The sequence below is a fragment of the Macrotis lagotis genome, chromosome 4 (assembly GCF_037893015.1).
Source record: "Macrotis lagotis isolate mMagLag1 chromosome 4, bilby.v1.9.chrom.fasta, whole genome shotgun sequence".
Lineage (NCBI taxonomy): Eukaryota > Metazoa > Chordata > Mammalia > Peramelemorphia > Peramelidae > Macrotis > Macrotis lagotis.
This window is the reverse complement of record NC_133661.1, coordinates 100,179,790-100,206,653: the sequence shown is the minus strand read 5'-3', so window position 1 is coordinate 100,206,653 and position 26,864 is coordinate 100,179,790. Positions and strand designations below refer to the sequence as shown.

Here is a 26,864-nt window from a genome sequence, read left to right as displayed (position 1 = left end):
CTCAATCCCACATTTAGCATATCAACTATTGAGAGAGGAATAAAATAGTTTACTAAATGCAATTTATTCATGTTTTTACAAGAACAAAAATGTGTATATCTGTAAGTATTTAAATTGGATAGATTTAACAACATATAACTAAAAATATCTTGCATTTTGGATAGGAAGAATGATTAATTAAATGGTTTAAAGAAAAGTGCTATGGAATAGAAGTTGAATGCTAATATTGAATAATTACTTTTCTAACTGCTGAGTAAATGCAGGTAATCTATATAAAGTAACCAAACATGACAAATATTTTTATTAAATAACATAAACAAGATAAAGATATTTCAGATTAAATTTAATACATAATAATTAATTTCTAAAATATAGAGAGTTTTTTTGTGGGAAGGATGCGAAAATTTGAAAAATGCAAGTCTTCTCTTATGGTATGTGAGAAAAAATACCACGGTATTGGTAACTTCTCTTCTAAGACCTGTTCTGAATTAATGAGTAGGTTGAGGAGGCCTTGAATAGCCCCACTAAAACAGAAAACTGAAGATATTTCCATTTCTTTCTCCTCTGTGACTTCTTCTTCTTCTTTCTATCCTCCCCTTTTCCTTTTACAGTTGGAGGAAATAAGAATAATTTTTTAATTGTTGTTTCAGCTACAGGAAAAAAGAAAGCTAAAAATAACAGTGATGACAACCTCTTTGCTTCTCTGCCTCCCTGTCACTGAAATCACTTTTCTATTACCACTCCTGTAACCTCCTGACTTGGGACTAGTTCCCAGACCCCACTTTTCCAAAAACAATTTATCTGCAATTCATGATGAAAACTAATTTGTTGTTTATCTTTACAATATTGTTCTTACTATATCTTTGTTCTGCTCCCTTTTACTCTATAGAATAATTCTTAAAATTTGATTTTTCAGGAGCATATTTATTCTATCCATCTTTTTTTTCTTAAATGATTCCATGCCATTTCAGATTTTTACAATTCTGAAGCAGATACATAAAATAGAAAAGTTGAAATGCTATATAAAATTTAGCCAGTTTACTGAAAACTTTAAACTGCAAGTAAAATTGAAATTCAATGTATTGTGATAGTAAAGGGCTGGAGGGAAAAAAGTAGGTACCCATCAGTAAGTAAATGGCTAAGCATGTTTTGATATACAAATTGCTGTGGGATAAGAAGTGATAAATGTGATGAATATAGAGAAGCATGGAAAGATTTGCATGAAATGATTTAGAATGAAGTAAGCAGAGCCAACAAAACAATATACAAGAATTTGAATAGAATAATCCACCCAAAAACAAAATTTTGGTCGCAAAATTTTAAAGAACAAGGATGGTGTGAAGAAGACATCCCATCTCATCCCCTGGCAGAGGTGGAACATCTACAATTGTACATTGCATATATTTTAAGACTTTTTTTTAATCTATCAAACAGTTATGCTGGTTTTCCTCTTTTTTTCTGTCTTAAAAAATACTATTTGTTATAGCATGGTTCTCTGGGAGGGGAAAGTTTATTTTTTTTACAGTAACATAAAAAACAAAAGACATCAATAAAAACTTATTTTGAAATAAGAACCCAGTATCATTTTTGTCAAATTCTTGTATTTGACAATCCATCTTTTTTTCCTTGATTTAAATCCATTAACCTGTATACTTTTTTCATCAACAATATATAACTTTCTTGATTATCAAATTTGCAAAAAAGTTATTGACCATAGGTAGGGAGTATGGTTCATCTTGAGTCCTCTGGAATCATCATTGATCATTTTGTTGAATAGAGTTCCCAAGTCTTTCAAGTTGTTTATCTTTGCAGTATTGTTATTATATCTTGTTTCTGCTCACTTCACTCTGATTTTACCCATTGAAGTCTTCCCATATTTCTCTGAAACCATCCCCTTTGTCATTTTTTATATCATAATATATTCCAGCTCATTCATATACCATAACTTGTTCAACCATTTCCCAATTGATGGCTACCCCTTCATTTTTCCAATTCTTTGCCATCACAAAAAAAAAACCTGCTATAAATATTTTTATGTATGCATTCTTAGATTTGTTTTGCTTAAGACCAATCCCTCTTTTAATCTATTCTTCCTCTTATCCTTTCCTTCTGTGAAGCATTCTTCTTAATCTTGTATCCTTATTCTTTATTTTGTATTACTATTTTGACCATAAGTTTACTACATTATTACTATTTTGACCATAAATTCATTACATTATTACTATTTTGACCATAAACAATTAAAATATATAAAGATTTTAATTCATTAAGATTTATTGTGTCTACTACCCAAGTTACTAGATTAGGTAGGTGCTGGGAATACAAAGTCAAAAAGAACCAATCCTGTTGTCAGAGAACTTTCTATTAGGTAACACACTACATTTAGAGAGATAACTGCAAGGTAGTTTGAGAATAGAGAGAGCAAGGGGCAGCTAGCTGTGAGACCTTGGACAAGTCACTTAACCTCATTGCCTTGCAAAAAAAAAACTTTTAAAAAGTAAAAAAAAAATAAAGAACCAAAAGGGCAGCTAAGTGGTGTAGTGGATAGAGCACTGGCCCTGGAGTCAGGAGGTCCTGAGTTCAAATTCTGCCTCAGGCACTTAATAATTAGCTAATTGCATGACCTTGGGCAAGTCACTTTGACCCCACTGCCTTGCAAAAACCAGAAAACAAACAAAAAAAAAAGAAGGGAGTTCACAGCTACTAATTTTTTCCATGAAGTGTGGAGCCATGTTCTCTACTAAAGAGGCAGAGGGGGGCAGCTAGGTGGCGTAGTGGATAAAGCACTGTTCTTGGAGTCAGGAGTACAAGTACCTGGGTTCAAATCTGATCTCAGACACTTAATAATTACCTAGCTGTGTAGCCTTGGGCAAGCCGCTTAACCCCATTTTCCTTGCCAAAAAAAAAAGAGGCAGAGGGAGAATCAGTGCTATAGGGAACTTGTGAATCGAGAACATTTGGAATTACCACTGTAGTGAATTTCAGTGTCAGGGAAGAATGAAAAGAATTCCATGAAATAACAAAGATTCAAATGTGCTTCAAAAACATGAATTTGTGCTGAACTTAATGAGTTGGAAACTTCGTGTGACTTTCTCCAGTTTCATTTGATAACAAGTAAAAATTGAGAAAATAGATAGTAGAGGTAACTCAGTTGGGGTTTGGCAATGTGTAAAATGGTTGTAGGATAATGGGGGTAAGAGATGCAAAGGAAGAGAATGGTATACTGTATGGTTGAACTGGTCAGCTATAGGGTGAAGTCTTTGAAAAGGCTAAAAAAGGCAAATGGACTGGTCAGAGAGGATTATTGGGATAGGAGCTCCTAGGGAGAGTGAAAAACATAATTATGAAGACAAGCAAATGGAGAAATTGAAAGTCAAAATAATAATTGGGAAAGTGAATATCAATTCAGAACCAGATAAGTTTTAGCCCACTTATCAGTCAAGGTGAAATCAAAGATATGATCCTTCTAATGGCAGATTTGGTTCGTCACAGTTGAGAATATTAAAAAACATCATGTTTAAGAGATTTTTAACATGATATTGAAGTACCCAAGTTTGAAGATTAAATCTGGAGTGAGTGAAGAGAAGATTGAGTCTTGAAGCCCTTGAGAACATGGGGAAAGTAATCTGGAAACCAGTATATACAACAAATACACCAGTATAACAACAAGCATCTAGAATGAGTGATACAGAGGAATGGTATACTACCTTAAAGGAAGTGAATTTCTTGGTGATGGTGAAACAAGCTAAAAGTGGCATTGAGGAGCCAAGAATAAGACTAATACTTTTCCTGGTTCATGGGTAGTTTGCAGTATTTGAAAAGTAACCAAGGATACACTATCTTTTGGAGGAAACCAGGTTTCTTGGAGAATAAGAAGTTTGAAAGGAAAAAGAAGAAAAAAATAGCTTAGGACAAAGAGAGTTTTGTTTTTTATTTTTATTTTTTTCCTTAATAGAATAAATCTTCTGTGTTGTCCATCTAGTTTCATATGATAGTACAGATTATAGGTATTCTTCATACTTGACTGAGGATTGGTAAATTAAATGTTTTTTAAGTGATGAAAGATATTTTGGAGGCTTGACAGTATTTGGGGGGCTCAAAATGCTAAATGCATAATTCTGTCTTCAAATAGGAAAATCTGGAGTACTTTATCATTTAGAGGGGATCCTTTTTTGACTGAGATCTTCTCCATGACACTTTTAAACAAACTTATGCCTTCTTCTTTACTTTGGCACAATAATGTTTTCCTTACAGGAGAGACTTAGGCTCTTGTTCCCTGCCATTTTTGAGTATAAGCCATAGTTCAGTGAAGAAGCTAAAAATAGTGATACTTTTCTGATTAGAACTCTCATCCTACAAGGAGAATGTCTTTAGCCTAGTTTGTCCTTGAGAGAGGCATTATTAGTTCCTTTTCAATTTTAACTATTAACTCATTTTATTCCCAAAAGTTGTGTTAATCAAAGTATCATGGTCATTGTTCAGTTTTGTTTCCCTAGCTAAATTATAGAGAAAAATGCTGTTATGTTCTTTTTTTTTTTTGGAGACCATTATTTTTTTTTTAATTTTAGAAAGGTTTTATTTTCAGTTTTACAATTTTTGCCCCAATCTTGCTTCTCTACCCCCCCCCCAAAAGGCAGTTTGTTAGTTTTTACATCATTCCCATAGTATGCACTGATCTAAGTTGAATGTGATGAGAGGGAAAAATCATATCCTTAAGGAAGAAACATATAGTATGAGATATAGCAGAATTACATAATAGGACAATTTTTTAAAAATTAAATTAAAGGTACATAGAAAATCTTTGGTCTTTGTTCAAACTCCACAATTCTTTCTCATGATACAGACGACATTCTCCATCGTAGATATCTCAAAATTGATTGTTGCTCTGTTGGTATGAGCAAGTCCATTAAGGTTGATCTTCACTCCTATGTTGCTGTTAGGGTGTACAGTGTTCTTCTGGTTCTGCTCATCTCACTCAGCATCAGTTCATGCAAATCCTTCTAGGCTTCCCTGAATTCCCATCCCTCCTGGTTTCTAATAGAATAATAGTGTTCTGTGACATACATATACCACAGTTTGTTAAGCCATTTCCCCAATTGATGGACATTCCCTCAGTTACCATTTCTTTGCCACCACAAAGAGAGCTGCTATGAACATTTTTGTACAGGTGATGTTTTTACCCTTTTTCATAATCTCTTCAGAGTATAGACCCAGTAATGGTATTGCTGGATCAAAGGGTATGCACATTTTTTGTGCCTTTTGGGCATGATTCCAAATTGCTCTCTAGAAAGGTTGGATGAGTTCATGGCTCCACCAACAATGTATTAGTGTCTTAGATTTCCCACATCCCTTCCAACATTGATCATTGTCCTTTCTGGTCGTTTTGGCCAGTCTAAGAGGTGTGAGGTGGTAATTCAGAGATGTTTTAATTTGCATTTCTCTAATAATTAGTGATTTAGAGCAGTTTTTCATATGACTATGGATTGCTTTGATTTCCTCATGTGTAAATTGCCTTTGCATATCCTTTGACCGTTTGTCAATACTTTTATATTCCTTCTAAAGGACCATACTTTAAACCCAAAACTCTCAGGCTCTCTTTGATTGGCCAACAACAGGTCCCACTGCAAGCATCCTTTGGTTCCTGATAGCTCAGAATTAATGTAAAAAGCATTTGTTTCTGTTTTGGTGAGGGTCTTCCCCACCCAAACTGATTTTTTTCTTGATTAGATAAAAGAGATCATTCTTTGCCTCATTTTTAACCTATCCTTTATCACTGAATGGACTTTGGTTCAATCATACTGAGATCTGGAAAACAAGGTCTCCTACTGCATCTGGGCATCTCTAGTAGTCATGTTCTGTATCTTGCTGCTAGACCCCAAGATGGTTCTGGAGGGGATATTGAGGTTGGTGACTTTGCACAGTCCTCCCTCAATTAAATCCAATTCACTTGCAAGTCATAACATCATTTTCCTGATGTCATGGTTCTCTTCGAAAATGGTGGACAAACAATATTCTTCCTCCACATACCCAGTAATGACCACACAAAGCATTCAATAAAATGTGTGGTTGAATTAATTTTCTAATGTACCTTTACGTGCAATCAATTTGTTTGAGACTATAAGTTATTATTCTAAATGCTGAATTTCAGATGAACAGTATAGATAGAAGTACTGCAACTCTTTAGAAAAATCATTATGATCAAGGTAGATTTAATGGAAACAGAATTTAAACTTGACTGAAGGAAAAATAAAATTTAGATATAAGGAAAGTATCCCAGGGAAAAAACTGCATAACCAAAGGTGCAGAGGTATGATGTTTGTGATATGGTCAGAGATTAGGGAGATCAGTTTGATTTTTATATTCATTGTATGCCCCCTTTGAAAATTCCATTTTTAATTGTTAATATAGTATAAAATCCATGGTTCAGTTTCACAAAGATTATTAAGATATCTTCTGGGGGGCAGCTAGGTGGCGCAGTGGATAGAGAACTGGCCCTGGAGTCAGGAGTACCTGAGTTCAAATGCGGCCTCAGGCATTTAATAATTACCTAGCTGTGTGGCCTTGGGCAAGCCATTTAACCCCATTTGCCTTGCAAAATCCTATTAAAAAAAAGAAAAAATAAAAAGATATCTTCTGAAGAAGATATATTTAGGAGGAAACTGACCAATCCTGACAACCAGCTTTTATTCTCAAATAATTTTTAAGAACTTAAAGGTTCTACTCCTGGGCTTAGACATTAGCTTCCCTGATACTTTATTAATAGTGCTACTGAACCATAATTATATATTTAAAAAAACAAGCCAAACATTTTTCATGTCATTTTCCCTTTAAGGTGCTGACAAGTTGAATAAATAATCTAAAAATGCTCAATTGATCATGATGACAAGTAAATTAAAATTGTTTTTCAAATGGGAATATTATGGTAATACTCAACAGATTTTCTGGACTTTGTACTCCATACTTTGAAGATCAATTTTCTGATTTTGACAGTATTTTCTAGGTCCATTGTTCAAACATTTGTACTTCTTTTTGTACCTTTTTAAAAATTGATTCAATTTTTATTTTATCTGCCTAAAGATAAATATCTTGCCTCTTTCCACCACCTCTTACTTGCTGACTTCCAAACTTTGATCTCTAAACCCACTTTTCTACCTGTAATATGTCACAAAACATGTGACATATGGCCAAGAGCCTCGTTAGATGGATCAAACTTTCTTTTCTCCTTCCCATTGCCCATGGAGCACAAGTTTAACAAATCTTCCTAAGCCAAAAGGTCTTGAAGTGTGGTGCCATTTGTCCAAGAACCAACCTAGCATAATTCACCAATTGGGGGGGGGGGTCTTGTTTGTTTGTTTTGTTGCCATTGCACTTCTCTGAAAAGTGTAGAGAATAGAAGTTCTAGCTGTGTTTATAATTTGTGGATTATAAAAAAAGCATTTGACTCGTAATAAATATCTATTAAGGTGTAGAAAAAGCAGGTTGCAGTGGACATTTCTGGAAGGAGTTTTCTCACAGACTGAAATCATAGACCCCTGAAGTGCTGAAGTAAATTAAATTGTTTTTTGGTTGATCCTCACATCAACTCTGAAGCACAGGTTGGATAAATTTTATACTCCCCTATTTTATATATATGAGGAAACAAGGAAAAGATCAAAGACTTAATATCAGAACTTAGAACTCAAACTCAGAAATTCATGGTTCAAAATCAGCATTCTTTCCACCTTAGCACATCGTTAGAGGTATGATGAGGGGGATTCTAGAAAACATGATTTCAATGGGACTCCAAAGAGTTAGAGAAGACTTTCTGAAGAAACAAATACAGCATATATAAATGTTTTAGACGCGAGTAAGGCTAAGTAGCCACCTAGGGCAAGTGTTACCTGATGGCTTGGACCATCCTGAGAGTGCTCACTCCATCGCCAATTGAAACAGCAGTTTAGTATTAGGGGGTTATACAAGTAGCAGGGGGCTTGTGGCTCAGTGGAGAAAGCACTGGGGCTTCAGACAAGAATACCTGAATTCAAACCTGCCCTCAGGCACTTCTTACCTGTGTAACCCTGTTAAGTCTGTTTGCCTCAATTTTCTCATCTGTAAAATGGGGATAATAACAGCATCTGCCTCTCAGAACTATTGTGAGATAATTGTGAAGTACAATGCCTGGTACCTAATAAGTGCTCTGTAAATGTTCTTGTTAGGCTGATCAGTAAGCATTTATGAAGGACCAACTGTATGCCAGACACTGCTGGGCGCTGAGGACAGAAGAACAGCTAGGGCTGTGCCTGTGCTTGAGGAGTTTACAGTTTAAGAGAGACAACTTATACACACACCAATATGTAGATTAAAAACACCTAACCGCCAGAACATGCAAGGTAATGTTGAGGAGGACCCTAGCACTGAGGGAGAAGTCATCTGGCTTTAATTTCTCATTTATAAAATGAAGGGATTGTTAGACTAAATCTCCTTTAACAGAGCTGTGACGTGCCTTGTCTTTTTTGGAGCCTTACAATAGCCCTGTGAGAGAGTCAGGGCTGGTCATTATAGCCTTGATTTAATGAGAAAAGTAAATTTTAGAGGAAGGAAATGACTAGAAAAGTAACAGATTCTAGGACTAGAACCTAAACATACTGATTACTATTGGGTTTTGTATTCAGGAACTTCAATTCATATAATACTTTAGGACTGATAAACACTTTGTCCATGAAGTGGGGAGTAAATACTTGACTCAGAACCATCCCCAAGGTCACACAGTCAGAAGGATTTGAAGGAGAAAATGACCCTTTGATTGTTCCACTGTTGCCTCTTCCCTCAGTTTCCTCTTACTGTTCAATCTGCATTCTTAATCTGATTCTGGCAAGCATTTCCAGGCCAGTCCAAAGTGATATTCTTTAGCCAAGAATCTTATCTAAATCAAGTCCATCTCTATCCAACCTAGGGCACATGGGGTAATGGAAAATACTTTTGCTTAGAGATTAGAGATAGCATATTTGAATCCCATCTCTACCTAGCCACCTTAGAGCTGTTGTTATAAGGATTAACTGAGATAATGTATACAAAGCACTTTGCAAACCTTAATTTTCTCACTGTTGACTGAAAAGTATAGAGAATAGAAAATTTAGCTGTGCTTATAATTTGTGGATTACAAAAAAAGCATTTGATTCATAATAAAAGCCTCTGCAGAGGTTCTCCTAAACATTACCTCTATTACATATCTATACGTAAATTAAGATTGTGAAAGATTACTTAATATATATATATATATATATAATCACAGAATTTTGTAGTCATCTTCCCAGTAACAAATGTCAAATGAGAGAGGATCTAACAAGGAAACACATACAGCAAAAAATGTTCTCTGTGACCAAGCATTAAGTAGAGGTAGAGAATTGCATTTGAGAAATTATGCAAGTGTGTGTGTGTGTGTGTGTGTGTGTGTGTGTGTGTGTGTACAAATGAGTCTTTCCCCTCATAGAGTTTACATTTTGTATACAGTGACCCTATGTTTCTTGGGAAAAAAATCTCATGGTTATAGCAAAGTATCAAAGTATTATTTTTAATAGCAGCATCAAGTTAGGATTTGTGGAAGCATTTGGTTAATTTCTGTGAGATTAACATCAAAAAGTTCATGATGTGCTCCTAAATATTTTCTTTTCTATCTTGGCTTCCTTACATTGGCTTTCCTGTTTTGTTTTATCTCCTATTTGTCATAATTACTCTATACTAACTTCTTTGATATTTGCATATTCTCATTTTCCTAAATTAAAAATGGAGCCAGCTTTTGAAACAAAAGACCCTCTCTAAAATAATTTAATTATGCAGGGTTTACCACTGTGCCTTGTATGCATGATTACAAGTTGTATTGAGAATGATTTATTTCTTATTAATTTACCTAGCCCCTTAATTTCAAAATAGATGTTAATGCTAAAAGAGCATATCAAAAAAGTACATATTCTTATGAATCTTGTTAGAGGTAAGAAAGTTTCTTATCGAAAAACAAAGATTTTTCAAACCAAACTACACTTTCTACAATAAAAAAATTAAATCAATTTGCCATTTTAACTCAGATATTTAATATTATGACTGTCAAAACTCTTTTAGAAAAAAGCATCTTAGTACAACAGTGCAATTCTTTTTTATATTCATAAATGTTATACTCAAAGTATTGCTAGCATAAACTTTAGAGCAGACAATAGTATTTTTCTCCTTATACTTTTATTTATATGATATTCTGCTTTAAAAATATTTTCAAATGTTCTGTTTCTATTTATCTACTTTATATAAATGGATATATATTCGCACATTTATAACTAGTTCTTTTCTTTTGAAGTTTGTGATTTGCTTGTGGAATGATTTGAAATGTTATTAGAATGTTCTCTAAGCAAATAAAAATTTTGGCATAATAATTCAGTTTCATATTCTGTGGTTAGCTAATTAGTTGACTATCTGCATAATATGTTCTAATTTAAGACAGTGTAGAACTTTGATGATGGCTTAAGTATTATGTTCATAAAATTTGTAAATATCACCAGCCCAATGATCCAAAAGAATCTTGACAGACAGGCTCGAGCATTGAACTGAATCTTTTAAGAAATTCAATATGATAAACGTAAAGTGTTGTCTTAGAAAAAACTTCATTGGGAATTTTTAGTGTTCAGTAAACAAGTGCTTAAAGAGAATAAATTTCAAAAGTTTCCTAAATGGTAGAAATACACAGCTATATCTTTGTATATTAAACTTACCCAGTGAAAAAGAAAATGCCATGCATAGCCTGAATTTCAAAAATAAGTTGATGATAACTATATTTCCAGATCATTAAAATTCATTGTGAAATTTCTCAATTTCTTTCTCATCTATAATTAATGAAATGTAGAGTTTTCTTTTTCCTTTCATGTATTCAGACAATAATTTTAGGGTCCCTCATTGTTCTCGTTTTCTCTCTCTCTCTCTCTCTCTCTTGTTCTCTCTCTCTCTCTCTCTCTCTCTCTCTCTCTCTCTCTCTCTCTCTCTCTCTCTCTTTAGGTTTTTGCAAGGCCATGGGGTTAAGTGGCTTGCCCAAGGCCACACAGCTAGGTAATTATTAAGTGTCTGAGGCAGGAGTTGAACTTAGGTACTCTTGACTCCAGAGCCAGTGCTCTATCCACTGCACCACCTAGCCATTCCCCTCATATAGTTTTAAATTGTAAGGTTTGATACTTCTTAATTTCTCTAGGTGGAATTAATGGAAACAATATTTTCCACTGCCAATAAAGAACACATTATTCCTTGTTGGGCTGGGAAAAAAAAAGTTTTAGTGATTTTTTTTGTAATAAAAATTATTTGCATAAAAAAACACATAACTTAAGAACTGTGTAACTAAATATTCCTATATGAGCTCCTTTTTGTTATTCTAGTGCATATTCTGGTGTATATCTCAGTTAGGCTAGAGAGTAGAATTCACTCTAAACAGGCTGTATGAGTTATTTAAATTTTTGTCTTCAAAAAAAATCATGGAATAAAGATAGGGCTTATTGAATTATTTTCAAGACTAGAAATTGTATAATAATAATACTAATATTTTAGCTTTTTTACTTTTGCTAATGGTATAAAAAGTAATTTCTTAAATTAAAAGAAATAACTGATTGTGTGTGTATATATATATATATATAAGATTATTTTGAGATCTTGAGAAATCTTTTGATTTTATTCTAGAAAGATTACTGTGATGATAATATATCCTTTGATATCTGTAAACAAGATGTTTAATGGAGTTCTATTATAACGGAAGCTTAACATGTTTTGGTTCTGTGAATGAAAAATATTTTTAATATCTTTCTTGATCTAAAAAATGGCAAAGACTTGTGCACTTCATTTTTAAATGATAGGTTTTTCAAGTACCAGTTTAAAAAAATAAAATAATAGTTTCAAAATATTAAAGATTTTTAGCCACGGGAATTGCTTTTTTTTAATGAACTTAAGAATTTTTCCAGCAACTATTCTTTTAAAAGATAGTATTAAATGTATACAAAGAGGTATATACACTCATGAATCCAACCTAACATCTCCATTTTTCCTATGCTTAGTTGACATACTATATCAGTTACATAATAGAAAACTCTATTCCTAAATTTGGGTGTTTTTTTTCAGCTATCTTATCTAAATAAAGGAAAGTATGCTTTAATTATCATGACAGTCAAAACAAATTCAGAAGTTTGCATCAAGAAAATATTTTGGTCAAATAGATCTTACTCATTTATAATGCTTGGCAGAGTATAAAGATTTGGGAATTGAAAATTTAAAAGCAAAATGACAATAAATTCAAAATAACCTAATTTAAGTTTGAGTTTTATAAAGAATGTGTTCTGGTACTAGTTGCAGTGTTTCCAAGGGATTAAAAGAATTTCTAAATGGAGGGGAAATTTCAAAATTTAATTCCCTTCAGAAAAATCAAAGGGATATTATAAATCATTTTTGGAACAAGATTTATTTACCTAATCTAGAATTATTGTTGGCTTTTCAGAGAATCATACCATTTCCAATGACATACAAAGGGCATATAACAAGTAAGGCTTTTAACATTAGACTGAAATTTTTTCCTATAGTATATGCTACATAAGTCTTTTATCTTCCTGGATTTCTTTTTTATAGAATAATAATTTTTATTATGTGCACTTTTAGATGCATACATATAAATAGCTTCTTTATTTTCAAATATGATGATGTATACATACATTTTAGGTTTGTTAAATTAATTAATACATTAATACAGTGTCAACAGATCATTCAAGCTTTTACTTTATTTCTGGTTTTGACTAATAGTATTTTTTCACTCAGTAAAACACTGGTCCTTTTAAAAGTATGAGAAGTTATGTTCAGACAATATAACATAATGTTTTGCTTTTTCTTTTTACATTTTTCAGATGGCCTTCTCATTATTGGTGTTCATTCAGCTAAATTTCCAAATGAAAAGGTTCTGGACAATATTAAAAGTGCTGTTCTCCGCTATAATATCACCCATCCTGTGGTTAATGATGCGGATGCTTTCCTTTGGCAAGATCTGGAAGTCTCCTGTTGGCCAACCCTGGTCATACTTGGACCCCGTGGAAACATACTTTTTTCTTTGATTGGGGAAGGGCACAGAGAAAAATTGTTTCTATTTACTTCAATGGCTTTAAAGTACTACAAAGACAGAGGACAGATTAAAGATAATAAAATTGGAATAAAACTTTATAGAGATTCTTTGCCACCCTCTCCTTTACTTTTTCCTGGCAAAGTAACAGTGGATGATGTAACTGATAGATTAGTGATTGCGGACACTGGTCATCACAGAATTTTGGTTGTCAAAAAAAATGGACAAATCCAGCACAGCATTGGAGGTAAAATCTGCTTAAAATATGATTTTGTGTTTTTATATGAACTATGAAAGTGAGATGATTGATAGTGAAAATTATGAATTAAAATAATTCCTAGGTATTATAATAAAAGAATTTAAATTTCTCGCATGAAATTATTAATCCAGTGTAACATGAATTTAATGAAGGTAGTAAAAATCATGCTGCAACATCAGTGTGATGTAATAATGGTTGGTCATTATAAAACACATTTGCATTTTAAATTCACTCATAATTCAATGGTAGTATAGTTTCCAAAAATAATTTTTTTTTAATAGAAATAAACAAAGGGGCAGCTAGCTAAAGCACCAGCCCTGAAATAGGGAGGACCTAAGTTAAATCTGGCCTTAAACACACTAACTGTATGAGTCTATATAACCCTCATTGCCTTCCCTCCCAAAAAAAGAACTAGAAACAATATAAATAAAAAGATTATTTCACTTTGCTATTAAAATAGCTGTTTTATCTTGTTAGAATAATTATAATAGAATCTGGAATTTCACATTTAGATTATAATATGGATTATAGCACTCCTTTAAAATACTATTTTATCTTATTGGAAAGTTATATTGAAATCTGGAACTTCATATTTAGATTATAAGGTATGGAAAATCTAGAGAATTGACAGTGTCTTGCACATAATAGTTGCTTAATCAATGCCTGTTGATTGTTGTTATTTCTTGATTATTAGTCAAGGGAAACAGGAGTTTTTCCATTCTATCACTAATAAAGTAATAATATTTGCATTTGCTCATTTTATAATTTGTCAGCTTTTCAGTTAAGCTATTCAATATTAATAGCAAATCTTTTTATCCATTCCATAGTAATTTGTTATATCAATATAAGGTCACTATCTCTTTGGTCATTTCTTATTTTTTTTTTCCAATCTCAATTCATGTAACCACAGGTAGGATTAATAATTTCAAATGAACAACTTCTTAGAATTGTTAATATTCAAAATAGTCAATATCTGCTCTATAATTTAAATCCTGATGTTTCAAAAAGTTTTCAAAATATACTACATAGTACCAGAACTTACGTATGTGAAAATTTAGGATCTATTGCTAAGGAGAGAAAATGATTCCATGTAAGCTTTAAATCATTTATTCCATACTTGCAGAGTATCAGTGTCGTTCCAGAGAACACAGCAATCAGTGCAGAAGTCCAAAAGAGTTAGGACCATGAGAATAGAATCAATTGGCCTGTGCTCTTAAGAGACAGTTCTTGGGGTAGCTAGGTGGCGCAGTGGATAGAGCACCCTACTGGAGTCAGGAGTACCTGAGTTCAAATCCGGCCTCAGACACTTAATAATTACCTAGCTGTGTGATGTTGAGCAATTAAATTTAAATTTAAAAGAGAGAGAGAGAGCCCTCTTTCATTCATTTTTTTTCTTACTCAAATGCAAAAGCCCTTGTCATGACTAAAGCAAAAAGTCTTTGTCTTCATTTGAAGGCTTATCTTTTACTTTGGAAGAACTAAGTCTGTTAGTTACCCTGAAAATGTGTTTCAAATCTAAGACAATAAGAAAACTCAAGAATACTTACAAAAGATTTCATTTTGAAAGTTCCTTGGGAAGGAACTTGCTGTGTCTGTATCAAAGACAGGAAAAAGATAACTTTAATTCATTTTTTCTAAAAACCCTTGTTATTAAAAAATAAGATAAAATAACTTGGATACTTCATAAACCCCAAAGTTCTATGTAAATGAGCAATAACAAGTCTTAAGCAAAATCTCTTGATTTATAGCAGAGCAAAAAATGTGGTTGAAAATACTGTTTAGGGGCAGCTAGGTGATGCAGTGGATAGAGCACTGGCCCTGGAGTCAGGAGTACCTGAGTTCAAATCCAGCCTCAGACACTTAATAATTACCTAGGCCATGCCTTGCAAAAAAATAAAACCCTGAAAAAAAAGGAAATATTGTTGAACTAATATTATTTTATATTTATTATAAGTTTATTAAAAATAAACTAATTTATGTTTTTAATTTACACTACAGATTTTCACTATTTAGTTAATTAACTTTTAAAATAGCTCAAATGATTGACAGTTTTGTTAATTTAAGTTTTTCAACAATGAAAGTTAGAATTTTCTTTACCTTAGTGCCCAGTTATCTTGAGTGTCTATGACCAATGATATGCATCACTTACCCATCTTTCTGGCGATGGTTCTCTAAACTTAGCAAAATTGGATCTCAGGTGAAAGACCGGAGCTTCTACAATTCAGCAAGACCTACCAAAACTTGCAGTATATTAACATGTCCTTTTGGAATTCATGGTCGCCTCCTCATCATAATCTGACAAAGGAGTAGAATTTCTGTGAAGTGGCAAAGGGTTGTGAATAGAAAAATATATTTATTTTTAGTTCTCTTTAGCAAATCTAATAACCTCTGAGTCTATACTAAGAGAGCCAGGTGTCCTTGAGATCCCCATTTTAAGATGACTACCAGTAAGTAATTATTAACTATTTAGATTTTAAGAGAACAACATACAATTAAAACCACTTAATACATCATTTTTAAAACAATTTTGAGTAACATAGAAATGTTACTTACAAGCATGTTTTAATCTCCTAAAATTAAAAAAAATTGAGTTTATTTCCCCCTTTTTCCCACCCTTGGTCATGTTTGAATAGAAAGATTTTATTAACTGATTTATTTTCTATTTTAGGGCCCAACAGTGGAAGAAAAGATGGAACATTTTTGGAATCAACTTTCAATTCTCCACAAGGTGTAGCCATAAAGAACAACATCATATATGTAGCAGATACAGAAAATCACTTGATAAGAAAGGTAATTTTTCAATTTTTGAATTATTACATGCCAGTTTAAATATTCTTAATTATAAACATAACTTAGTTTCTACTCCTACTTCAGAATTTGAAATTAGAGGAAACGATTATAAATTTTAAATATATCCATGTCAGTCCCATCTGTATGAGAATAATTCTACTATATTGTAAGCTATTCAGGCTTTATCTGGATTGTGTTCACATCAAGGTTTCCCATTTTAAGAAGACATTAACAAACCCTAACAAAGGTCTGCCATCCATGTCATGAGGAACAACTGAATGAATTTGGAAAAGTTTAGCTGTGAAAAGAGAAGACTGGGATGTGGGAGGAAGATAGAATTTTTTAGGTTTTTTTGCAAGGCAGTGGGGTTAAGTGACTTACTCAAGGCTACACAGCTAGGTAATTATTAAGTGTCTGAGACCGGATTTGAACTCAGGTACTCCTGACTCCAGGGCTGGTGCTCTATCCACTGTGCCACTTAACCGCCCCTAGGGAGATAGAATTTTAATAAAAAGTTAGAATTATTTTATAAATTAGGACTAATGAATATGTTTGGAGCCAGAATGGTAGAGTAGCAAGAAGAAATATAACCTAGCCCCTCCAGTATACTTACTACAAAAAGATCTAGAAAACACATTAAAAGTTCTGACCAAAGAAAAAATTAAAATGAGTCATTTTTCAAGCTTAGTTTCACTTAGAAAGACAGAGAGGTCCCATGGACCCAGGAATGGAACTTCATTCAGGATTGTGCTCTGTAGATCATTCCACTTCTCAGGTACTGAAAGAACAAAGCTACACACCAGGGCTAGACAAGGTCCCAGACTCATCCTGGGTTACCTCAACCTCACATGCAAACTGACAGCTCTGTTCCTATCTCTGGTTCCAGGTCAGAGATCTAGAGCAGACCTGCACATAGAAGGTGGCATTCCAGACAGGGAGTGGTCACAGGTCCTACTGAGGAACAAGTGTGGAAGTGAGCAGCAGCAATGTGACTTTGACCCCCAAGAATAGAGTGAGGTATCCCTAGTTGGATGTTCCAGAAGATGTATAATGGTCTTTAATAGGTAATAAGTGTTTTGATTTAAAGTAAGTTTTTAAATTTTAATTTCATCTCAAATATTGGTTACCTAGAGCATCCTTAACCTTTTTTTGGGTCATGAATTCCTTTGGTAGTCTGGTGGAGCCTATGGACCCTTTCTCAAAATAATATTTTTAAATCCTAAGATAAAATAATATGATTACAAAAGAAACATTGAATTTTTTTTTTAATTCATGGACCCCAGATTAAGATCATCTGCCTTTTAGGACATTAAGATCTATCATTTAGGTAATGGGAGAGGGGGATAGAAGAAATACAGAGAATTTGTCATACATCTAAGTCTTAGTCAAGCAATAGGAACCCCTAGATGATTATACTTTTTTTTTTGGAAGGGTCTTTTGTGGGTCAGGGACTGTGCTCAGTGCTTTACAAGTATCTCTTTTGATACTTAAAACAGTGCTGTGAGCCAGGTGTCTTTGAGATCCCCATTTTACTAAGGCAGACAGAGTTCAAATGACTTGCCTTGTCCCACATAGCTTGTAAGAATTTAAGAATCGATTTTGAACCCAGGTCTTTCTGAATGCATGCTCCACAGTCTATCCTCTGAACCACCCAGATGCCCTCACCTAACTCTGAGAGTGATATTCTGTCTAGATATTCTATTGAGATTCTTATACCCAGAGTAAAGATAAAAAAAAAAAAACCTGAATCATTTTTATCACAGGCTAATTTTTTTTTTCCAGATTGACCTAGAATCTGAAATGGTGAGCACTGTGGCTGGCATTGGAATACAAGGCACAGACAAAGAGGGTGGAGCCAAAGGAGAGGAACAGCCCATCAGTTCACCTTGGGATGTAGTTTTTGGAACATCAGGTACATTTATCATATTCTGAATGTTATTATCTCTATGATAGCCTACTGGGATACACAAAAGAATTGGGGGGGTTGGTTGTAATACTATTCTTCTAATACTATCATTCATATTTGAACAGCTTAATATTTCAAAAGAAATTAAAGAAATGTCCATTTCTAAGTGATTGGGCACTTGATGTGCATGATGTCATTATAATGTACCAAAAATATCAAATGAAGTATACTTATTCTTTAGTTATCCAGATAATGTAGATTTTTTCTGTGAGAATGCTATTAAGTAAATATATTTTATTATTTGTTGAGTAAAAAATTGTATGAGATTTTAGTATTGCCTGCTTAAGCTTTGAAAACAAGCTTTTATTTAAACTATCTTCAAGTCAGGGAAAACAAAATATTAGTAAAACAAAACATAATTTGCGTTCACCATCATATATTGAGATCCCTACTAACAATCAATCTTTCAGTAAAAATTTTCTAGATGACTATTGATAGAAAGTTTGAAGTATCAATAAAAGTATATATTGTTGCTAAAGATTAATATGCTCTTTTTTTATTGGAGCTAAATGAAAGAGCTTTTTAAATCATAAAGTATTAAAAATCATTTCAAGTAACTTCCTTAATTGAAAAAATAACTACACAAAATATATGTTATTTGTTCAAGATCCAGACAATCTTTTCTTTTTTTTTTATTTCCCCTTTGGAAGTTAGCATAAGAACCCATCAGACTTTTCAATAATGGAGGTAAAAATTGAAAAAGTAGAGAATTAGTTGAGAATAGCTGTCAATTCCTATAGACATTGAGATATAATATAATATACATTCAGACCTAGACTGTAGTGGATAACTTATTATAAGAACTTCTCTGAGCTCCCATTGCTGCAAGGGAAACATATTATCTTAGAAATAATTCACATATTTCAAATTGCATTTCAGAAAACTGTACTTGGTATTCCTCCATCAGTATCAACTAGATGTCATTTTGATACAGGGTAATTCTTTCAAAAGGAAATGATGAGAAGTAGGTGATCAATATTTTATTGTTATCTGCTAATGTTTTTATGTTATTACACAAGTTTTAGTATTTCTATCATATTTTCATAAGCTCCTTGTATTCTGAATAGGAAATTACATATTCTTGTTTGGCAAAAATAATAAAATGGTATATAAAAATAGATTTTATGTTCAGAGAGGTCAGGAAAGTAATAAATACTCAATTCACTCATTTACTACATGAATGAATTAAAAAATGTTTGGCTTTCTACAATTTCTGATATTTCAGGAAATAGTTAAATGAAAATATATATCAAATCTTTTATTGGACTTTTGTATATTTTCTTTATAAGCTGGCTTATTTCATAATTTATTAGCATTTGTCAATATTAAAATGAAAAGTTATTAATGATAACAGGTTTGAATGCTACATACAAACTAATTTAGTTGTACTAGATTGAAGAACTTGGTTTGTTTTTGATCAAGAATAGTCTTAATCCTCATAACATTCATGATATTTCTGATAGTGAGGGTTATTTGGTTCTCATTAGCTTTGAATAGTCAAAAATAAGGTAAGAGTTTTGAGGAAAAGATTACATTATTTCTCTAATAAAACTTATTTGCCTTTATTCCCTTTCTAAAATCTATGCTTTAATTGAGAGGTTTTCATCTTTAATTGAGATCTTTTTAGTGCCATTTGCCTTTCTGAATTATTTTCTATTTTTGATCAATAGGTATTGAAATTAACTGACACTTAATACACCATTGATATGTATGAAATAATTTTAATAAACACATTTCTTACTAAAAGAAACAAAATATATTTTACCTTTGCTCATTGATATAGCATTATGATTTTGATTCAGGAATCTAGATTTTAACAATATTATTACATATTAAGTTTTTTAATTGATATTTTATATTTCCAATTACATGGCATAAAAGTTTTTCAAGTCATCCACATGAATATTATAAGTTAAATAATTTTCTTTCAGTCATCCTTTCTACCCCCCTCCAGTGGCAAACACTCTAGTGAACATTTGTGTTTAACATGCTTACAGAATAGTCAATTTTCTGTATGAAGAATTAGAACTAAGGGAAAAGAAAGTTAACTGAGATAGGAAGGAAAACCATAAGAGAAATTCTTTAAAAAGTGAATATAGGGGCGGCTAGATGTTGCAGTGGATAGAGCACCGGCCCTGGAGTCAGGAGTACATGAGTTCAAATCCGGCCTCAGACACTTAATAATTACCCTAGCTGTGTGGCCTTGGGCAAGCCACTTTAACCCCATTTGCCTTGTGGGGGGGGCGGTGAATGTAGTATTCATTCAGATTCTGTAGGGGCTTTTTTAACTTGTGAATTTACAAAAAAAGATTATAAAGACCTAGCCATATTATCAAGATTTTTATCAGATTTACATGGAAATGCCATATTTTAAATAATTGGAGTAAACATTGATATTGGTTATAGGGTCAATACATGACTGGAAGAGTGAATGGATAAATGAGTGAATTGAGTATTTGTTAAACACTCACTATCTACTAGGCTTTAGAAATGCAAATACAAACAATTAAACTAGTACTTGCCTTCCTGGAGCTTACATTCTAGTAGAGTGTCAGAACTTATATATGAGTAATGTGGTCTGGTAAATGACTGAAATGTCTTTCCCAAGAAGAATGTTTGATTTGATTGCTATTCTAGAAATTAGATTTGGAAAGTGAATAGGAAGAAGAGAAGATCCAAGTACTGTGACATAGAGTTGATCAGGAAGTAGTATGGTAGGTCTGAGACTAGGCAAGTTAAGGTGAATCTTCACCAACTTTTTTTCTTAACCCTGAAGTTTGCAAAAGCAAAACCAGAAATCTTTTTGAAAAAATTTCCCTAAGATTTATGCTTATTTAACATTCATGTGATTATAGTCAAGATAATTTATGGAGGATAAGCCAAAGAGCTGCTAAAATAATGGGGGGAAAATCAAAGCTAAGGGACACAAAGGTGGAAGCTCGGAAGTCAGAAAATTTTCAAATAATATAAAGAATGGAATATCATGAAACTATCCCACCAAAAATGGCTCAACATTAGAAATTCAGGGAATGATAGCCTTTGATAAAGAGTTCTACTGCTGAGGACTGAAGGTTAGAAAAATCCCAGGTCATCAAAATATTCAGAATAGTACTTTTGTGCTAACAAGAAAACTGAAAACAAAAGTTTCCTTTGGGGAATAATTAAGTAAATCATGATATGTTAACATAATGAAATATTATGTAATGAAAACTATGAAGCTTTTAGAGAAGCATGGGAAAAACTACTTGTATTGATTCAGTGTGAAGAAAGCAGAACTTTGAAACGATGACATTGTAAAGAAAAAAGTAATTATAATGACCAAATTTAATGTGGAGTAGCACTGAGAAAAAGTATGGCACTCTTCTTTGCAGCAGTAACAGGATGTATATAGAATATTACATGTAGTATCAGACATAGTTGATAAGTTTGCTGAACTGCTTCCCCCACACACCTTTTTTAATCTCGTATCAGGAAATGGCTTTTTGAATGAGTTTGGAAGGATGTTTTGAATCTAAATTTAAAGCATTATAAAATATAATCAATATGATTAAGATAATTCATTGGACATAGAAAATCAATTAGATTTATTTTTTTATAAATTTATTTATTTTTCCAACTATCTGCAAAGATAGTTTTAAACATTCATTTTTATAAGATTTTGAGCTCCACATTTTTCTCCCTTCCTCCATCCTCCATCTTTCCCCCTCCTCTCCCCTTGGCAGTGAGTAATCTGATATAGGTTTTACATGTATAATAATGTTATGCATATTTCCATATTAGACATGTTGTGAAAGAAGATTCAGAACAAAAGGGGGGGGGAAGCATAATCTTAATTTCTTTAGTTTTCTTTTTTCTTATTGTTGTTATTTTTTAGTCATGTCTTATTTGTGACCCCATTTGGGATTTTCTTGGCAATGATATGAGAGTGCTTTGTCATTTCCTTCTCCGGGTAGTTTTTAGGCTATCTGTTAAGATGAAAATTTGAAGTCATTTTACTTTAATCTTAATTTTAATTGTAATTTTCAAACCTATCAAAAAATAATCATCTCCTCTAGGTTTGATTTTGATTGAATGAATGAGTGAAACAATTTTTAAATACTTCCTATGTGCAAATACTGGATATAAATGTATAAGTGAAATAGTTCCTGCCCTCAAGGAGCTTACATTTTAACAGGGAAAAGCAAGTAATGAACAAGGAAAGGAGTGTTTTGTTTTGGAAAAGTTACAGGAGGGTGAAGGGAGCCATAAGAAAGCGGATTGGTGCCTCTTTTCCCTTAACAGTGGCAGGTATTCATTGGTTTATGGTTCCAGTGCTGGAAGGGGAGTGAAGAAACAGGGCACATTTGCACAATGGTAGAAGTGAATTGCAAGAAGATAGTCAAGTGAAATCTAGAGCATGACTGGCACTAACTGGATAATTGAACTATGTAACACACTCAACACAGAGAACAGTGTGGACCCTTGGTCAGAAGCTCCATAGCATGGACCATAGGGTATGGTCCCTAGGGTCTAGCAGGTTCAACAGCAGGGCAAATGGCTGAGTCCAGTTGTCTGAAGGCTACATTAGAAGGCAGGTTAGATGGCAAGAAGATGGCTGCAATGGAAGGTAGAACATATCTGCATTAGGTAAAACATCATGAACCATGTAACATAATCATCAACCTAAACAGATCCTGGGTGTGAATTCCAGAAATGACCTTTTTTTCTGATGCTTCTTTATATTTGGGATATTACTCAAATGGTTGATGATGTATGAATTTAATGTTAAATATATATATATATATATATATATATATATATATATATATATATATATATATATATATAAAACATGTATATGCACATATATATTTAATGGCACAAAATTACAATTTAAAAAAATCCATTATGGAAGCAAAACCTTGATGTACTCATGAATTTATTTATAAAGTGACAACTGGTAACTGAGTCCAGTTTACTTTAGTGTGAAAATTTCCATTTAAATTACCTTTGAAAACATCCTTAGAATGGATTTACAGCTATTATGTATTTAAATGTATCCAAAGTATAGTACATTTTAGAAATAGGTTTCTTTGTTCTTTTGTATTTTTAAAAAATAAATTGACTTAGCTTTTATCTTAAAGGAAAGATTTGAGACAGCTATTAAAAATTAGAAAATAGGATAATATAAAGTTAATTACCTGCATTTGTCATTAGTAAGAAAAAAAAGTCTTTTTCTCTTTTACTAAGTTATCCAATGTAAATGGTTTATTACAATCTTCTTAATACAACTAGTTATTAGAAACAATTTGTTTTCACATACATTCTTTGAATGAGTCTCTAAGTCTAAAAGCCAACTGATAGGAGTGCATATTGTTTGAACTATTAAAACATAAAGGTCTATTCTTGGAAATTGTTCAAAGATCACAATTTTAGAAGCATAAAATGTTGGTGTTTAGTGACATTCCATTGGAAAATCTTTTTGACAGAAATTAGTTTGTTTTCTCTTTATATTTTTAAATCTGTTTTTTAAAAAAGATTATAATCATAGATAAGGGTAACAGATTGTTTCTTAGAATAATCTATAAATGTATCAAAACCAATGCAATATGAAGTGAAATATCTTTAAAAATATGTCTCACATGGAAGTTATAAACTTTTTTTCCTATTTACTAAAGTCAGATTGGGATGTCTTAAAAATAGGTTACTATGTTCCCTTAATTTGAAAACATCAAACAATAAAATTACTTTTGTCTATGAGAAATAAATACTATTTATTTTCTTAAAGTTTCAGAGATCGGTAGAGATGATATTCTATGGATAGCTATGGCAGGCACTCATCAAATCTGGGCACTTCTGTTGGATGATGGGAGATTACCAAAGAAAGGGTAAGCTACAGAATGTCATTAAATGGTTAAAAATTTTTCTCATGAAAACCCTACAGCATTATTATAATGCCTGATAGACTAGTAGTAGGCACTCAATATATGATGAGTGAATGGTAGGATATTTAATAACCTGAAAGAACATAGGACTAAGTGATTTTTAATCATTAGGGGAAAAGTTATTTAATGTACTATTTTATTTCCATTGCATTTTAATTCAAGTGGTCCATAGTAAAGAAATAAGTTAATTGTTCTTTTAACATACAGAGAACTTTAGAGGCATAAGAGACAGCCAGAGAAAATGATCAGAGTCAAGAGTTGGAGTATTATTTTCCTCTACTTCCTCACCCTGTAGGTCTTAGCTGCCATTTCTAACTCCACATTTCTTTCATCTGACCCTTCCTCTTTACTCACTAGCTATAATTTTAGTTTAGACTCTTGTGGATTACCTTGTTACCTAGATTACTACAAAAACCTCTTCAATGTTCTTTCTGACCCAAGTTTCTATTTTCTCTAACTCATCCTTCCACCCTGTTATAGGGAATTTCCTTGAGCAATACTACCTACTCAGTAAGCCCCATTGATTCTTTATTGTTTCTCAATATAATATAAACTCATTTTCCTGGTGCCCTTCAATTTCCAACTAAAATCCCATTTATTATAGGAAATCTTTTTCAACCCCTCTTAATTCTGGTACCTTCCCTTTCTTATTTACTTCCTCTTTATCCTGAATATAGTCTGTACTTCTTTGTTTGCTTGTTTTCTTGAGAGCAAAGACTGCCTTTTTCCTTTTTTTTGGTATTCCCAACATTTAGTACAGTGCTTAGCGCTGTAGGGAGTCAGTAAGGGCTTATTGACTAACTGTTCTAGTCCTAGGAGGCTAGGATAGTCTTGGTACCTTCAAGAGAATAAGGAGGGGTAAGCTAGGTGGCACAGTGGATAGAACACCAACCCTGGAGTCAGGAGTACCTGAGTTCAAATCTGACCTCAGACATTTAGTAATTGCTAACTGTGTGACCTTGGGCAAGTCACTTAACTCCATTTCCTTAAATAAAATAAATTTTTTTTAAAAGAAATTAGGGAAGATTTGGAGTAAGGGGGTAGCAAAGATAATAAATTCTATTTTAGACATATTAGTTTGAAATATCTCTGGGACATCCAATTTGTTTCTGAATACTGCCCCCTTTAGTGTTTGCCCTCCTATATCCACCCCCCCCCGTTTCTTTCCCCTTTCCCTTTTTCCCTTTTCCCTTCCCTTCCTTCTGTTAGTTCCCCTTTTTTCCTCCTCCCTGTCCCCCATCCCCTTTTCCCCTTTTAATACTTGAAAGGTAAGATTTTTTTTTAAGTTAACTGAGTATGTGTATAAGTTAACTTTAAGCCAAGTCGTATGAGAGGAAGATTCAGGTGTTTCTTATCTCCTTCCTGCTTCCCCTGTAATTCCATAGGTCTTAGTGTAATGAGATTTTACCCCCATTCAATCCCCTCCCTCCTCCAGTCTCTTTCTTGTCCCCCTTTTTAAGGAGGAGGTGTTTTTAAATCATTCTATCTGAGTCATAGAAAATTTTGAGTATCTATCACTTCTAGCCAAGTATATTCTATCTAATAGAGTTACAATTCTTGAGAGTTATTAGAGTCTTTCTCCCAATTAGGGTTATAGCCAATTTCATCCCATTGGATAGCAGTCTCATGAGTGTCCATCACTTCTGGATAAGCATATTTTCTGTTAGAGTGACAATTCTCAAGAGTCATGAGAATCTTTTTCCCATGCAGGGATATAGCCAATTTCATCTTATTGGATAGCAGTTTTTTTTTTCCTTTACCCCCCCCTTTTTGTTTTAACCTTTTCATTTGTCTCTGTTTTTGTTTTTGTTTTTGTTTTTAGTTTTTGCAAGGCAATGGGGTTAAGTGGCTTGTCCAAAGCCACACAGCTAGGTAATTAGTAAGTGTCTGAGACCAGATTTGAACCCAGGCCCTGACTCCAGGGCCAGTGCTTTATCCACTGCGCCACCTAGCCGCCCCTTTTCATGTGTCTCTTGAACCTCCTGTTAAATGTCCAAGTTTTCTATTTCGCTCTGGTCTTGTCATCAGGAATTTTTGGAATTCTTCCATTGGAAGGCTCAGCTTTACAGGATAGTGGATTCTTGGCTGCATTCCAAGCTCCCTTGTTCTTCAGAATATCTCGTTCCAGACCCTTCAATCCCTTAATGTTGATGCAGCCAGGTCCTGTGTAATCCTTACTGTTGCTTCTCTGTATTTAAATTTTTTTTTCTGGCTGCTTGCAGGATTTTCTCTTTTATCTGATAGTTCTGGAATTTGGCCACATTCCTTGATGTTTTCCTTTTTTGGATCTCTTTCTGGAGGAGATCAGTGTATTCTTTCACTAACTACTTTGCCCTCTGGTTCCTTGATGTCAGGGAAATTTTCCATCACTAGATCCTATAATATTAAATCCAGGCTTTTTTCCCCTCTCCAATGTTTTCAGGAAGTCTAGTAATTCTCAGGTTGCCCCTCCTCGATCTATTCTTGAGGTCATTGGTTTTGCTGATGAGGTATTTTACATCTTCTATTATTTTTTCTACTTTTTTGGTTTTGTTTAACAGGCTCTTGCTGTCTCATGAAGTCATTAGTTTCCACAGACTCCATTCTTTTTTTAAGAGTAGTTTTCTTCATTTACCTTTTGCAGCTCCTTTTCCAATTGGTCACTTCTATTTTTGAATACTTTCATTTGACCAATTGAGGTTTTGAAAGAATTATTTTCTTTTTGCATTTGCCCAATTGAGGATCTGAGAGAGTTAGTTTCATTTTGTATTTGTCCAATTGTATTTTCGAAAGATTTGTTTTCTTGTTGCAAGGTGTTAATCTTCTCTTAGGTTTCTTTTCCCA

At 33.1% G+C, this 26,864-nt stretch overlaps 1 protein-coding gene across 1 annotated transcript in view; it reads left to right on the top strand.

Moving 5' to 3' along the window:
• The window catches only part of NHLRC2 (NHL repeat containing 2), a 63,158-nt gene that overhangs the window by 15,722 nt on the left and 20,572 nt on the right, over window positions 1-26,864 (top strand). Inside the window, exons 3-6 of the mRNA XM_074233643.1 lie at window positions 12,894-13,349; window positions 16,030-16,151; window positions 17,934-18,063; window positions 23,885-23,984. Coding sequence (XP_074089744.1) covers window positions 12,894-13,349; window positions 16,030-16,151; window positions 17,934-18,063; window positions 23,885-23,984 — 808 coding nt within the window. The remainder of the gene's footprint in view (window positions 1-12,893; window positions 13,350-16,029; window positions 16,152-17,933; window positions 18,064-23,884; window positions 23,985-26,864) is intronic.